General features: G+C 24.5%; 1 protein-coding gene across 1 annotated transcript; it reads right to left on the reverse strand.

Moving 5' to 3' along the window:
* Positions 1-2,733: 2,733 nt before the first annotated feature.
* On the reverse strand, positions 2,734-12,328 carry LOC145840365 (tartrate-resistant acid phosphatase type 5-like). Its single transcript, XM_082947608.1, has 7 exons — positions 12,194-12,328; positions 10,278-10,471; positions 9,497-9,642; positions 8,465-8,644; positions 4,957-5,104; positions 3,757-3,830; positions 2,734-3,436 (listed from the first exon to the last, which is right to left on the reverse strand). Exons 1-7 carry the CDS (start codon positions 12,297-12,299, stop codon positions 3,259-3,261), a joined length of 1,026 nt encoding a protein of 341 aa, XP_082803734.1. The 5' UTR covers positions 12,300-12,328; the 3' UTR covers positions 2,734-3,258.
* Between the last annotated feature and the right edge of the window lie 5,166 nt (positions 12,329-17,494).

The following is a 17,494-nucleotide window of genomic DNA, read 5'->3' on the forward strand; positions in this document are numbered from 1 at the left end:
GTATATAAAGATAAGAAATGCGGTTAGCAAATTTTGGCTTTGAGGACCACATTTGGCCCGCAGGCCGCAGTTTGCCGAATCCTAGTCTAAGAGTATGGTGTACAAAAAATTTAGTCATGGAGTCATATACCACGAATACAGTTTAATGTGTTGTCACTAATGTATTTACTGCTCAAGAATAATGCTTAGAAAACAAACTTTTTCAAAAAACTGTATAGTAGGTGTAAAAATATTATTTCAAAGATTGTTCGACTACTATAAGAAGTTAAGTCTCATAATTTTTTATAATAACTATTACATATATGATTCTATTCTGTAAAATTTTAAAAATTTGGTAAAAAAACAAGATAGTTTTTAATGAAAAAAAATTCTCAAAAGTTTTTTAAAAAATACTCTAGTTAGATTGCTGTGTAGTCCCAAATGTTATCATCTTTTAATTAATTAAATGAGAGGTATGATAAAGGGTCTGGCTTTTTAAATAACATCTATTTACTTTTTATAAAAATAAAAATAATTTAAATTGATGAATGAAGAAGAGTTTAGCTTTCTAGAAACACATTAAAAATATCTCCGGTGTGAGAGCTAGTTACTTTTAAATAGTACTTTTTGGAAAGTTATGTATTTTTTCTATATAATTTTTTTTATCTGAGTGTTAAGTTATATAACATAGTTTAGACTTATTTTTCGACCTTATCTCTGTCTTTAGTCCTGAAAAAGACGTTAAACCGTACCATAGCTCATTTTTTGACTAGGAATAAAAGTTAATTAACCTTTACTGGTGAAAAATTTGATTCAATTCAAGAAACGATATCTAAAAAAAAAACGCCTAAAGAGGCAAAGCTTATTTTTGTTTTCAGTGGAAAATTTTGTTCTTTATTTGTCTGGCATGAACTTTCAAATCATTTTATTTATGGATATCTTTAAACCTTCTTAAGTCAATTAAGATTTATAGTTTTATGGCGGTTAAAAAAAACACAAAAATTAATCATAAAAAAATATAAACTGTTTGTGTGGATACTAATAATCCTGCATTGTAAAATTATAAAAAATAATACTTTCCGCACAATAGATTTCTTATTTAGTTTTTTATATAAAACGAAAATTTAACAAATAATCATTTTTAAAATATAATTGATTTCAAAATATTTAAACATATTTTTCACCGAAGATATTGCTTATCATACTAAATATAACAAACTTACAACAAAGGAGAACTCTAGACTTGAGTATATAAATTTCAAAATATTTGAGACTATTTATAGACTGATTTTTATTGATAATATTCTGTTTAAAGCAATAAGCATCACCAATACGAGATGAACACTATCAAAAAATCTTAACTAGTTTTATATTACAATTTTTTTTGAATTTCATGAAAATTTAAAGTTTAATGGGAAACCTGTTTGTGAAAGGAAACCCTATATGTCAGTTTTCAGAAAGTTTAAATGAAAATTTATACTTTGTAAATAAGTATTTTTGATAAAATAATTTTGAAATAGATACTACAATTTAACTTAAAGTTTTTAAATACTTATATTTTACTGCTACTACTTAATTGTATAAATTGTTAAAGTTGCATAATATTTTTGTTTATTTTTGGACCATGAACTTTGAAAAAAAGTATGTTAAAGCAGATTCCTACAAGCTTTTTAGTAAAATATTTTATTTAGATGTTTAAACTTTGATTTCTGATATAGTTTAATATAAATCAAGAGAGGCAAGACTATGGTGAGATTTCAACATTTTTTTAAACCTGGCTTTCAACCCTTCAACCGTCAAAGGTTCTTTAAAACGTTTAGGGCTTAACAATATAATGATAAATCAAATCTTATTTATTGTTGAGATTAAACTTAAAGTAAAATGTTTAATAAAACATATTATTATTTATTTAAAAATTTAAACAAAAAGGTTGAAAAAGTAACTTAAGTAGTAACTTTAATTTATATAAACAAAATTGCATGATTAGTTTTTGGTAAACTATATGGATAAGAACTGGAACTTGCATTAGAATTAAAAAGTGGACCTGGTAGATCCGAATTATATGTAAGACAAAGTGATAATATATACGACACGCAGGAATGCCGCTGGTTTTAAGAAATTTCTTCCAGGTTTTCGAAAGTACACGTTTTTGGGTCTATTTTTAATTTATAGCTAAGGTTAAAACTGTGTTAAATAGTATTACGACATTGAAAATATACTTTAAAGCTACTTGATGATAATTTTTTTAATCTATATGATAATTTTTTCGTGTCAAACCAAAATTTTACTACTTAACATGTAAAAATTGTTTAAACTCCAGGTTTATTAGTGATTTTGTTAAAAATTCCAAGTTTTTCTTTTTTTTTTGAAATTTCTCAAATTCCAGGTTTAGTGGATCCATTTCTCAAAACCCTGGACACGGCAAAATGTATATGATTTTTTTACCTCAGAATAAGTACAAACTTGAAATTTTACCATGCTTTGCTTTTAATTAACATTAATTACTTAATTTAGGAAACTTTTGCACTTATCAAATGCAAAAATAAACAAAGATAGGCATATATTTTATACAAGTTAAATGTGTAACTAATTTTAGTATCGCAATATTTATCAATTTACCTACCTCTATAAAGATAATGAAGCTTCTTATCAAATTTATTAGCTTGTTTACAGAACAGTTAAACTAAACTTTTTACTGTATTTTGTCCTTCAAAAACTTGTAAATATTTACAATACAATGTGAAGGTCTACCAAATATTATTTTTAATAAAACAAATAAACATATTAACAACTTAGGTAAACTATCAAATAGAATACTCGTGATTAATCTGTATTAGACGTTAAACAAATGATTAAAATTAAAGTAAATAAACACTTCTAATGTAAACAAAACTAAAAAAAAACCACAATGAAAAAACTTTAACAAATTTGAAATTACAGAAAAAAAGCTTAAATCGGCAACTGATGATTTAGTATATGCACTTTAAAAACATTAACAAATATAACATTTACAAACTTTCAAGTAAGCAGAAGTATTGATGAGACTTGTTGCTTATTTGCAAGTAAAGATTAAATAAAACAACTGCACAGTAGTAGTAATAAGAATTTAAACAACTTTTTATTTAATAAACAAACTGAAACAGGTAACAAATTTGATTCTTTTCATGTATTCTACTAATTTCAATTTTTATGATTTCTATATAGTTCTATATTTTAAACTTTATTATTGATTTTTAATCAGTCTACAATTGTAAAATAAGTTTTAATTATTTTTAATTTTTATTTAATATTGTTCTTGTTGTTCCTAGGTGCGAACTCATACTTGTACAAAGTGGATCCGGCGCCAGTTTCAAATACAAACTGAGCTGAATTTGAACCCACGTGCAAAGTGGTGAATCCCCCCAAACTGAGAAGGTTGTTGTTGAAGTACATCAGGGACCCATCTGGAATCGAGTCTCTGTGACAAATAACATTTAACATACTAACCAAGTGTGTATTGTGTTTCTAAACTGGTTTATAAATGCAAAGCTATTTTTGTTTAATTTAAATTTTAAGGATGAGCTCAAAACTTTAAAACTTAAAATAATAACAACTATTATACCTATTTTGTTAATCAGTGTTCTGTTTAAACCAAATAAAAGCGTAATCAATTTTTTTTACTAACTACAGAACTTTTTTAATTTAAAAGTTGACAAAATATTTAAATCAAAAAAACTTTCAATAAAACACTTGTTTTTGTCAATAAAAATTGTTATTTCACACACTAATATTACGTACTTGTGTTTTTCACTTGGATTTACCATGTCGCCAGCTCCTGATACTACATATTCAACTGAATTTTCTCTGATGTGCTATAAATTTATCATTAAATATATCATAAATTGGAAGTAATGTATATAAATTTGTATTTATTAAAATTAGTGCTTTTGTGCTAATAAAAATACTTATTTCAAAATTTGAAAACAAATAAATATTAAACAGCTAATAATGATTTTTATTAGTACTAGAAGTTTTTCACTATAGAATATTAAAAGATAAACATCAAACTAAATCATTATTTTATAAAGCTTAAAACGTTTAATTAAAAACTAGCTAAGCTTACTTACACATTTGATTAAAATAAAGTTACACAACGTAACTGTTTCAAAACTTTATGAAAGTTAGTAACACAACGTTATAACACATATTTTAAGAAGAGTTTACTAAATACATATTTTAGATAAAAACAAACACTGCTTTACTCTTAACTTAATACATCAAACTATTTTTTTTAATGTTTCAAACAGATTTTTTTCAAATATGTTTTGCGTTGTTAATATAGCATTGAGCATTACAGCACCAAACTTACTAACAAAAATATATCAATATTTTTGTAAGCAGTAATAAAATTTAAAAAAAGTTATAACCTTAATAATTCTTTATTAACACTATTAACTTATAAACTTGCAAATTAAAAATATGTTTATGTGTAAAAAAATTACAAAAAATAACAACATAATGCTAAGAAACTTTTTTCACAAATAAAGTTTTTTTATGAAAAACTTAGCAACTTACATATTTACTTTTCATAATAAGTAATATCAAATATACTAATCACAAACCTACAAATTATGGCCAAAACATTTGTTCAGAAAAGATAAATTACAACAACTCGGCAACTAAATATACTTATTTTAATAAACACTAATACTGATCACAAACCTGCGAATTGTGCTAAAGAAAACAATATTTTTTTACAAAGCGTAACAACACAAACAGTACATAACAACTTTCAGAAACATTTACTGAGAAATAATTAACTTATAAATAATATTACAACTTTCAACTTAGATTGAGTTTAAGGTAAAGTTTAAACTTTAGTTAAGTTTTAAAATCAATATAACAATAATAATAATAATAATAAAAGCTGTATGTAGCTTTCTTTTTCCTTTTAGTTAATAAAATGTAATATGATAAATTATTTTACAACTTTCAAACCTGCAAGTTGTGGTCGTGCCCGCAAAAGTAGCCACTGACGTTGTACTTGACCAAAAGCGGTCTCAAGTCGTCCACCAGACACTTCGTTGGTCCGTGCTCGGCCATGGACCACACCGGGAAGTGACCAGCCACGAATATGTACGAATCGCTGAATTTTTTTATATTTTAAATTACTAACATTATTTATATTATCTATATGTTAGAAACAGTACGACACCTTCAAAGCAAGAAACATGTAAGGATCGCTTGAATATAGAAAAATATCTTAAGCAACAGATATACAAAAATTACTGGTAAATAAATTTTTACTGAATAATATTGATATATAATATTAACTACACTGGAAAGTGACCCGCCACGAATATGTATGAGTCGCTGAAAAATTTGTTTGTTGGAAATATTATATATTGTTAATATATAAAACAAAAAAATCTTTAAAAAAGTAATTTGAAGTTGCAAATATAATACATGTTTTGATCTTTTTCAAGAACAAATAAAAAAGTCTCAACTTTTAGATGATAAATAACATATTTTATTCTTTCAAGACTTTATTATACAAACCAAGTTTTGGTCTAAGACCTGGTCAGTGCTTATATTAAATATAAAAAGATATGTAACAGTCTTACATGCAAATGTTTATATGTACGAGTTGCTGTTAGAAAATAAGTAATACAACAGATATGCATTAGTTTTTTGTTGTACTCATTTAAATATTGTATTAGTTTTAATTGTTAAATATCTACTGGCAGCAAATATGTAAAAGTCGCTAAAAAGTTAATAATATTTTTTGATTGTTGTACCTTTTTATACGTTTTAATTTTAGCAAGAAAAAAAAAGATATATATTCTAAAAAACGTATAATTGTATTCATCATAATATCTTACAAGTTTCCAAAACTTGACTTAAAGTGTTATTTTAACTTATCTTATATCTTAATAAGTATAAAAAGTATATATTAAAAAGTTTAGTGAAAAGTAAACATAATCTACTTCGAGTCTGTCTATAAAAATTTAAAGTTGCAAATTGTGTATAAAAATAATAAAATTTCATAACAAACATAATATAAAATTACCTATGAGAAATATCAATAAGGATGACTAAACAAATAACGTAATATGTTGCTTAAACAGTCAAACAATAGATTATAGTTAATTTTTTTTTTTAAACTTGGTGGATAAAAAACATTGAAACACGCTATAAGTAACTCTCATAGTAGTAATCCTTTAACTAACTTTTAAAACTTACAACTTTACACCATTTGAAGCAAATTAAAAATAGTTCTAGCAAGTAAAATCATACTAAATAACACAATAGGAACTTATTAAAAGTTATTAGTATAAAGACCATATAAAATCTAAATAGATCTCTTTGAACCCTATAATGTACAACATGTTTTTATAAAGTTTTTTTTTGAAACTAAGTGAGCAATAAAACTCATTTTGTTTTTGCTTGTCAGATATAATAACCAAAACGTTGTAGATTTTATTAACTGATAAGTATGACATAAAAAGTATTTTTTGAATATGTTAACTAAATTTAGACAACAACTTTGTAAGTAACAGTAAACAAACCTAACATATATCTGATATTTTTAACATAGACTTAACTCATCTTAATTTTTTGATCTAGAATTTTACAAATTATTAAAATATAGAACAACACTTCCTAAAAATTTTAAATTCCTAGTTCAAAAAACTAAGATGAGATAATTTTCTTGTGAATTTCAACAATTCTGAAAAAAATTGCAAATATGAATTTTACTTGATATCTTTGTATCAGGAAGTATTTCAAAACTGGCTAGGTCTTAAACTTATTTAAAACTTTAACATTTCTTGAAAAGCTTTAATTAAAGTACCATATAATTCACAAAATCAACTCTAAAATGGTTATTGGGGTATATTTAAAGCAATAAAAGCAAAACTAAACGTAAACTTAGCTAAGCTTGAATGCTAGAGGTTTTTATGCCAAAAAAAAAGTAATAGTTGGTTGTAACTAATGAAATATGTAGGCGGGTATATTGTAACAGAAAATCAATTTTCAAAACTACTAACAACTTTTATTTTTTATAAGTTTAAATTACTTTTGAATTTTGTCAGAATTGATTTTGATTACGTGACTAAATAATGAAATAATTAATCACGATTATGTAAAGAGGTATGGACTTAAATTTAAAACTAGCTTATATAAAATCATGTTTAACTTATGACTTTCAAAGCTATTTGTTGGATTGTGTATGTTTCTTTTATTAATAATTGTTCTGTACTAATTGTAATCAGAGTTTAAGTTACGATATTTGTGACTATAGATAACTTAAAAGATTTACTCCCTTTCTTGATATTATCTATATATTCTCTTTCTTGATAAGTTAAATAAAAACTTAAAGATACAGTAACAAAAATTAAAGCTGGTAATAAGTCAATTTTTTATACTTATTACTAAATACATTGTTTTTTGATAAATTTGAAATATTTTGATAATAATATCATAAATAGCTGAATTCGAAAAAACAAAGATTAATTATGTTTAAAATATTTATTAAACTAATAACTTTATTTAAACTAATACAAAGTTAACAAAATATCTGTAGTCGAAATAATATTATAATACTTATCTAAACTTTAACAACATTAAAAGATGGTTTTTAAAGTAACTAAACAAAAGTGCTTTTATTAGGGATTTTAACTTTTTTTTTTATTATCTTATAAAGAACATGATTGTTATCAGGTTTTAGTTTTTTATTTGTTTCAAAGTTATAAATATAGTGTAACTTACTTATTTAACTATAAATACTTTAAACTTGTTGACTATGGCATTGATTTTTTAGATTGAACATTTTAAAGAAAAAAAAAACTTAACTTGTTATTTTTAAGTTTTTGTTTAATGTAGTCCTTGAATAAATTTTTCTATAAAGAATTATTTAAAACAATTTTAAAAAAAGTTCCTTTAAACTTAACAAGTTTCAGACAACTCATCTTTTACTGTTTTAAGAAAATATCTTTTTTTAAGACATAGCTACAAAAAATATCACTAAACTCAAACAAATAATTATATTTTTAAAGTACTTAATTACTCTACAATTAAAATAAAATACTTGTTTTATTAAGTTGCTGTTCAATGTAGTCTTTCTGATTATTGAACTTTATTTAACATACATAAACTTAAATTAATAAAAACCTTATTAATTACTTATAATATTAGTTATAAATATGAAACATAATTATTATTTATAAGTTGTTGTTCAATATAACCCCTAAATTATCACTTTAAAATTAATTATGTTAGACCTCTTTTTTTGTGCATTAGATGTTTAACAACTCTTTTGTAATAAAAACACAAACTTGTTATTTAAAAGGTGCTGTTCGATGTATTCTTTCTGATCACTGAACTTCATATAACTAGTATACATACATATATATAAACAAACTTGTTATTTATAAGTCGTTGTTCGATGTAGTCCTTCTGATCATTAAACTTCATATATAACTAGTATATACATACAAAAACATACTTGTTATTCTTAAGTTGTTGTTCAATATATTCCTTCTGATCGCTAAACTTCATGTGATTCCTCATCATCTCATCGGGCTGCCCGTCTTCTTCCTCGTACTTGGTGTTCCCGCAATACTCCACAGTGTCGATCATCAGTATAGTCATGTTGAAATCAGGTCCCTTCACTCTGACTGTGTACCTTTGAAGATATTTTATATGAAAAAGTGAAAATAAAAAAATTAATAATTTAAAGATATGAACAATTAATAAACTACTGCTTTTAAAGAAAGTAAATATGGTAAAATAAAAGATGAGTTTGGTAAATTTTCTTTATAATGATATGAAATGATAGCTTTATGATGTTGAACTGCTGACTTTCACTGTGTACCTACTACATGTTTGAAGATACTTTGAAAATACTATAAATAATATGAGATTTAACTGTGCACCTGTTTGTTAAAATATGTTTTGTACCTGTGTTTGGTATCAATCAAACTCTTGTTTATTTATTATTGATGATAATTCTATGAAAATAATTAAAATGTGCACAAAGATTGCCCCTTCACTTTTATTGTACACCTGTGGTTGGAGATACTTAAAATACTTTTTTTAATAATAAAAATGTTGCACAAATGAAGTTTAAATGGTCATACAAAATAGGTAAGCCTCTGTATCACAGTGTTTCTTGAAATTAAAATTTGCATAAAATTTGTGCAAAAGAACAGAAAAGGAGTTATAAAGCTAAATCTCAACCAACGTTTAGTTTCTTTCAATTAAAAAATTATACTTTAAAAAAAACTAAAAACTTTTGGAAGATTTTAATCCAAAACAGCTCAACTAAACATGGAATCAATGTTTTTATACCTTCACTACTTGAATATGATATTATAATTATGTTTTGTAAAAGTTATTTAAATTTAAGTATTAAAATCAGCTTTTAAATCAATTATTCAAAAAAAACATTAAAGTAGTATAAAAAAGTATTTTGATACTATATTTATACAAATTTATAAAAGTTTTAACCGCAAATTAATTAAATTTCAAAACCAACCACAAAGAAGGGAAGTTCCACCGGTGTGAGTGCTTGGAATATTCGATCTGACCGGTTATGTTGCCATAGTGATCGTGGTTGCCCCCCACCACAAACCATGGCACCCGCTGGAACGACTCTTCATTGAACACATTCTCAAAAGTTTTCTGTAGACAAATTATTTTAACCTTATGCTTCATAACTAATCACTTGAATGCCAAAGTTCATTACAATTACTTTAAATGTGTTACTAATTGTTTTAGGATAGAAAAACATTAGTACAACCTATGAAATAAACAGAATTTTAAGTGGTTGTTTTTTAGTACAACTAATACCTTTTTCTCAAAAAAAAAATCTGTGACAATGCTTATATAAACAAATGCTTATACTTTAGTTTATAATTGTTTGCTGACTTAAAATACTTACCATATATACTACTTCATTAAAAGCTATATAAATTTTTTTGTGAAATATGCATTTTTAAACAACATAAGCTTCAGAATGAAAACTCTATAATTTTCAAACAGCTATAAAAACTTTTTTTTTTCAAATGGGCTTAATTATACTTATAACAGTAGAACTGTTTTATTGATACCTAACAGCACAAAAAGACAGAATTATTTAGTTTTACAATTTTCAATAAAACAACAACTAGACTAACATTATGAATCCATAAAGACTTAAAAAGCCCATCAGAATTAGAACTTGTTAAACAACTCCTTTTGATAGAAAGCAGTACAATAAACAATATATAAAATTAATTAGTACTAAAACCAACATATTTTTTAAAATTTCAAACCACCTTGAACCTCCTGTCGTGTTCATCTGTCACCCCGTCAAAGTAGAAGTTGTCCCCCAGCGCCAACAAAAAGTCGCTCTGCTGCTGGCTTGCCTTCTGCATTATTCTCTTGGCGGTCACAAACTCAAAGGGGGTGGTGTACGGGGGGTAGGGCATCCCGCCCCAGTCTCCAAGAAGGATCATGTTGACGTCTTTGTCTGTTTAAAAAGTTAATTTATGTAGTATGTAATTCAACTAGATATGTGAAACATTTATTTTTTTAAATTTTTTATGCAGGGAAGGTATGATATCACGACTCAATCTCCAAACAGAATTATGTTGACGTCTTTGTCTGTTTAAAAAGTTTATTTATGTAGTATGTAATTCAACTAGATATGTGAAACATTTATTTTTTTAAATTTTTTATGCAGGGAAGGTATGATATCACGACTCAATCTCCAAACAGAATTATGTTGACGTCTTTGTCTGTACAAAATAAAAATCTAAATATCATGTCAAATTTAAAATTCCATATAGTTTGGGTTGATGTACGAATTCAAGTAAATGTATAAAAAAGCAGTTTGGTATTTTTTTTTGTTTAAATTTTTTCAAAATGGGGGTACGACAATCAACTTACGTAAAGCAATGATTTAATATAATTTTATTTTTAATTTGTTGTGTAAATAGAATATTGTATCCTACCCTCAGTCACCCAACAGTAACACGTTAATGTCTTTGTCTAAAAACAACAATTTTAAACTGTAAAGTTTAAAGTCAAAACATTAAGGTGTTAAGTCATCTTTTTAAACATTAAGAGAAGCTAAATTTTTAGACTTATTTTATAATAAAAAAGTTACATGATTAAATATGATTAGTTGTATACATCAGGTTTTCCAAAAGTTTATCATGTTGCGCTTAGAAGCAAAAAGTTAATTTCTAACTAATTTTTAACACCATATAGTTCAAATAGATATGTTCAACATTAATTTTTTTTATTGTAAGGAAAGGTATTGCATTAACCCACCAGAATCATGTTGATGTCAAAAGATGAAATATAAAATTATTTAATTGTCAAACTAACGTTTTTAAATGCAGTTTAAGGTTTCTAGTCCTAAACTTTTTTATTTATTGAACAAATTTATTTTGTAATAAAAAGGTAGTACAAATAAACACAATCTTTAAACTTTTGTCTATTACAAAATTATATATTTACAAACATTAATGAATTAATTAAAAATAGTACAAGTTTAATACATATTTCAGGTTTTTAATTTTTGAAAACTGAATTGATGAGAAATCTTAAGAAAAAAGTTAGAACCAGAAATCTAGAAAACTTTACCAATTACTTGATTAATTCACTTGCACACTATATAAATTGTATACTATAAAATGAATTTGTATCTCGAAACAACATGGTATAAAATAAAATTTGGTCCAAATCATAAAAACTAGTCTTAGCAGAGGAAACCTTGATATGTGTATTTTTACATTAAATTTTTGTTAGATTTTTTTTTAATATATCAATCATCAATATTTATTTTAACTATTTTGAAATTAAGTTTTGAAAAAAACGTTTATACAAATGTAAAATTTTAGCTTTTTAGAACTTTCAAACATGGGAATTATATTAATTCTATCTTTAACAACTTAAATTCTGCTAAGTTAAAATTTGGTTTACTTAATTTCTTCTGATAAACACATAAGCACACTGCAAAGTTTTTTTTAGCTTTTTCAACTACTTCTTTAATTTTTGCTACAGATAGCTACTTATAATAATAACTAAAAACAAAAAAAAATTAAAAAGCAATAAAGACTAATAAAACCACTGTTAATTTAAAACTTTGTATATTTAACAAACATATATGTTAATTTTCAAACTAAACAAACAAAGTATATAAAAAACTATTATAGTCAGTTAAAATAATACAACAACTTTTTACCTGTAGTATAAGTGAAGGTTTTGGTTTCATAGTCAAACTTTGACAGCTTACCTAACCCTTTGCAGGTGTGAACAAACAACACAAAAAACACTAAAAACTTGTTCATTGTTTTTAAGTTTCGATAAGTAATGATTATGTACTGCTGTGGAAACATTTAATTTTTTCAAGCATAAAAAACAGCATATAAATAAAATAAAAAATTGTCACTTGCCTGTACTATACAAAACTTTTTTATCCTTAAAATCAAATGAAATTGTAAAGTTTTCATGTTTTAATAACGTGTTTTAATTTAGTTGGGTAGTTGATGCTCAAAACATAAAACAGATGTTTCTAAAGTTTTAGAAATTTCAATTAAATGCAGATCAAAAAGTCAATATTAATATTATTATATACTAATAACTAATAATGTAGACTTTAATCATCTAAACTTTATCAAATCAATAGGATGAAATACTATTTGAACTAACTTTTAGTTTTAAATAAAATCAAAAAGTCAAATATGCACAAAGGCACTTTTGCATAGAAGGTCACTTTTGCACATAGGGTCATTTGTGCATGAATGAAAGTAAAAAAAAACAAACAAAGAAATAAAAAACACTATTAAAAAAAAGCAAGATAACAAAAAAAAAGGTAGAAAAAATAAGTTACTGACCAAGGGTAAGGACTAGGGGTGACAGTGATTGTAAAAATAATGATAAAAAACAACTAATAAAAATCATATTTAAATAACAAAATAATTAAAAAACAATATATTTAAATAAAAAGAAAAAAGGTTATCAATTAAGGGTAAGGGCTAGGGGTAACAAAGAAAGTAAAAATTAAAATCAAACAAGAACTAATAAAATTATCAATAAAAATAATAAAACAAAAAAAAGAAAAAAAAACTAATAAAAATAACTAAAAAAAGAAAAAAGAAAAAAAAATTACCGACCAAGGGTAAGGGCTAGGGGTAATAATGGTAGTAAAAAGAAATAAGTTAATAAAAGAATTAAATAAACTAAATTCAACCTGTGCAAAAGTAACTCTTTGTCCAAAAGTGTCTTTGTGCAAAAGTGACCCCTTGTGAAAAAGCGTCTTTGTGCAATAGTGACCCTTCAAGCAAAGGTGTCCCTTTGTGCATATTTGATCCTACCCCTTTTAAATATATGCTGACTTTACTAAGTCTTTGCAAATTTTGATAGGAAATATTTCAAAACAGTGTCACTCTTTGAGTCAAATAAAATGCCTTGAGTTATACTTTTTTTAACCTTTTTTTTTTTTTGCTTTTGGTGCAACTATTTTTACCTCATGTTCATTTTTCTTTTTATTAATTGAAAGAAAGGTTGTATGTGTAGTGTTTACTTCTACATTAGATTTTCACTAAACTTATGAGTAAGACTGTTTTTGGAGATTCAACATTGTAACATTAAATTAATTGAGATTCAAAAAAATTGTGGATAGTTTATATACATTATAAAAAATATTTTGAATTTTTTTTTCAAATTGTTATTGACTAAATTTAATTTTTCCACATAAAATACTATATTGAATTCTTTAAGTTAAAACTTTTATAAAAAGTGATATTTTCTACAGTTTTAACATATCCTGAGTCTCCTAAGTGTGTGGCAACCCTGTAAAAAGCTATAAAATATTAATAGAATAAATATTTATAAACAGACTAAAAAATGTTTTCAACTAACTTAAGACCAAAGTATTAAAAAGTTAAGCATATGAAACATACTAATTAATTATTGAAAAGTTTAACAATTTTTATTTGAGGTAGACTTTTTATTGGAGAAAAATTCTAATCAATTTTTTTTTTTCAAGTTATTTTTGTTGAACAATAACAAAAAACGCTCAATATAATTTGCCTGAAGACCTGGTTTAAAAAAAAAACGCTCAGTTATCAAGTTGTACACCACTTAAACACAGTATAGTGCCATGTCAAGGATTGAACAAATAACCAATAAAACTTGTACAATTACTGCTAAATACTGTTATGTTACATCATTCAAACTTGAAGTCAAAAGATTTAATAATTATGAATTCATAGTAAAATTAGTTTTTAGTTATGAACCTTAATTTTTTAAAAGCTACTGCGCACATTATTATAAAATACTTGTATAAGTACTTTTTATATCTATACTACTTTTAAACCCATTTTTTATGCTAAGTTATCTAAGTTTTAAGTTCAATAGATTAACATTTTACAATTAAACTTGTTTTTGTTATGACATCACATCTACTGATTGGATTGACTTGAAGTTTAAAAAGTTATGTGAGGTTTTTATTAGTGTATATATAAAACCTTACAACAACATGGGCAGAACTTTATTGCTAAAAATGCTTCTGGTTTAAAACAAGAAATGTCCTCTGCAAACAATTAAATCAATAATAAACTAACATCAAAAGTTGTATTACAACACAAATTTTATTAACTTTCTTTGCAATGTTTTAATGATTTAACTTAACAAGGATTAGCAAAGAACAGATTAAACTTACAATTGTAAGAACTTATTAGTAGACCATTATTCAACTTGAAATAATCTAAACCACAATAATAAAATCAAAAATTTCTTCCCTTGCAACAATTAATTCAAAAATATATATATTTTAGATCATAAACATTGTATAAGTTGATTTCTGGTTTAAATTAATTCCTAATACTACCTTCATACAACGCACAATAAACAAAAACTTTAACAGTAAAATACACCTCTACAGTTTGTCACCATAAACTTTTTCTTGAACACAGCAAGTGTGTTAAGTCATGAAGAAATTTTACCTCCCTCTCTAATATTTAACTTGTAACTAACCAACAACAAAAAGTAAGTACTCTTTGAATGAATAAAATTAGCAAAAAGAATAAAATTAAATCGAATAATTTGGAGAACACTCATTATGGTAAAATACAATAAATAAAAACCAAAAAAATTGGGAAAATAAAGAAACTTAAATTTCCAAACAAGTGTTAAACATTGCTACAATGAAAACTCAATCTAGCAATCCAACCATTTGATAACTGCCATCAAAGTGATCCCGAATAAATTTATTCAATTTTAACCTTTTTTTATATATTCATACCTAGTTATTTTTTAGATGGCAAAAATCTTTGCAACAATAAAATTTTCTGGCCAATAGCTGGTAACATCATATGTAAGTTTAACAATAGTTTGCACAAACGGCTTATCAATACAATCTTATTTTGTCTTACACAACACCTTCAGTTTCAACTTTTTTTTACATTAACTGAATTTCCTATTTAAATTGTTTAAATTAAATATTGTTTATTACATCAATTTCAGTAATTTGATGTTCAAAGCAGGTTTACCAAAATTATAGTATCAAATGCATTCTTACTATACGGTATTCACCTTCTACAGGAAATAAACAAAGCAATAGAAGATTAATAACTTTTATTATTGTCACACGTTAACACTTAATCGAATTGAAATTCAACGAGTTTTACGCATTTTCTTTGCAGCCTTTTAAATCTGCAGTCCTTAAATAGAAAGTGTTTTTTTTATTTATTTACTCTTTTATATTCATATACACTATACAGGTTAAGTAAGTAGACAAAACAATATTTATTTTGGTCTAATAAAGACTAAAAAATTGCAAAAAAAAAAACAATCAAAAAGATATCAACATTATAATATGGTAAATAATAATATAATAAACAGTTTTAAAACTTAAAATTTATTTTCTTGTAAAGTCTATAAAGAAAATAACAGAAATAAAATTAAAAGCAACTGTAAAGCATAAAAATTTAGTTTAGTAAAAATATTTATTTTGAAATGAAAACTGATAACTATTTTGATATTTGTTTTAAAATCTTAACCGATTCTTGACTGTTAACTTCTTTTTCTAAATTAGGTTTTACGCTTTTACTCAATTTTGTAACAATTTGTTGGTGTAGTTAAATCTTATTAAGCAAACATGTCATTACATTACGTTCTATTTTAAATAAAATATGTTATAGACATTTAAAGTACTAACTAAACAATATTAAGAATATGAACTATAAACATCTAACCTTAATAGATGCAGAGTTTTTTTGTTATAAATTATAACAAAATTAAAAATAGAAATTATAATTACTAAAACAGAACATGAAATACATTAAAAATAAATATTTTAAAAAGACATATTAAAATGTAAAAGTTTTTCGCTCTGGTGCACAAAAGTTATTTAATAAAATCTGTGAAATTCCTCTAAAAAAATTGAAAATTAAACAGTTTGAACACCATTATTGAACAGTGATTAAAAAATAGTTTATATATACGAATCGGGAACACATCATTAAACTATGTTCGCAGAAACTTTTTTCAAGTTTATATAATGTTCAATATATATTTATTATCAGGTCCAAATTTCTACAATTATCTTATTAAAAAAACAAAGACGTCGGTAAGGTACGCACTTAAAGAGATACGCTACCGCGTAAGGTATTTACTAAGTTATTTAGTTGAAAAAAATAATCTAATACAGTTTTTAGGAAACTTATTTAAAACTAAATATTTATAAATTTTTAAAGGTGTTATCAAAAACGAAGACAAGCTCTTTAAAGCATAAGTAGAAAACTGTAACTTCTAGTGACATTTCAACTACTTTTGACATTTTAAATACATCAAAAATTTATTGTTATACAAACAAAGATTATTTTTTTATGAAAACTTGTGTTTGAATAAAATTATTTTTTTATAAATAAGTCTGTAATTTTTAAAAAGCAGATTGTAAAAATTTGGACCTGGTTGTAAATATGTATTTAATATCATATTAAATTGGAAAAAGTTCCTGCAACCAATGTTGATTAATGAATGCCCAGATTCGTGCGTAGAACATAATATATTGTATTATCTATCGAAGCTAACATTTTTGAAGGAAATATACAGAATATCTCAAAAGAATTAGATTTAACTATGGAAAAGGTAACTATTAAATATTTAAAAAAAAGTTATTTAACAAAATTATGTCGAATTAAATAACAATTGTAGTTAATAGATTTCAAAGGATACAGACACTAGCTGCCAATTATTGTTATGAATTTCTATATTTATTTATGATTTATATTTTCCTTACAATTATAATTTTTTTAAATCAAACTTAAGAACAAGGTTAAATCAATTTAATACACACTTAAATTAAGAGTCGTTCTTTTAAGTTTATCAAAATAAATTAATATAGTTTAATTTTCAAAATGTATTAAATTTGAAGACAGCTTTAATTAGGTATTGCTATAAAATATAAGAAATTTTACACTTAACCATAAAAGTTGATACAAAAATGTCTAAAAAATAACTTCAATTCTCTAGTATTTTT

This window comes from Thalia democratica, chromosome 7 (genome assembly GCF_965202585.1).
Source record: "Thalia democratica chromosome 7, ktThaDemo2.hap1.1, whole genome shotgun sequence".
In the NCBI taxonomy this organism is placed as follows: domain Eukaryota; kingdom Metazoa; phylum Chordata; class Thaliacea; order Salpida; family Salpidae; genus Thalia; species Thalia democratica.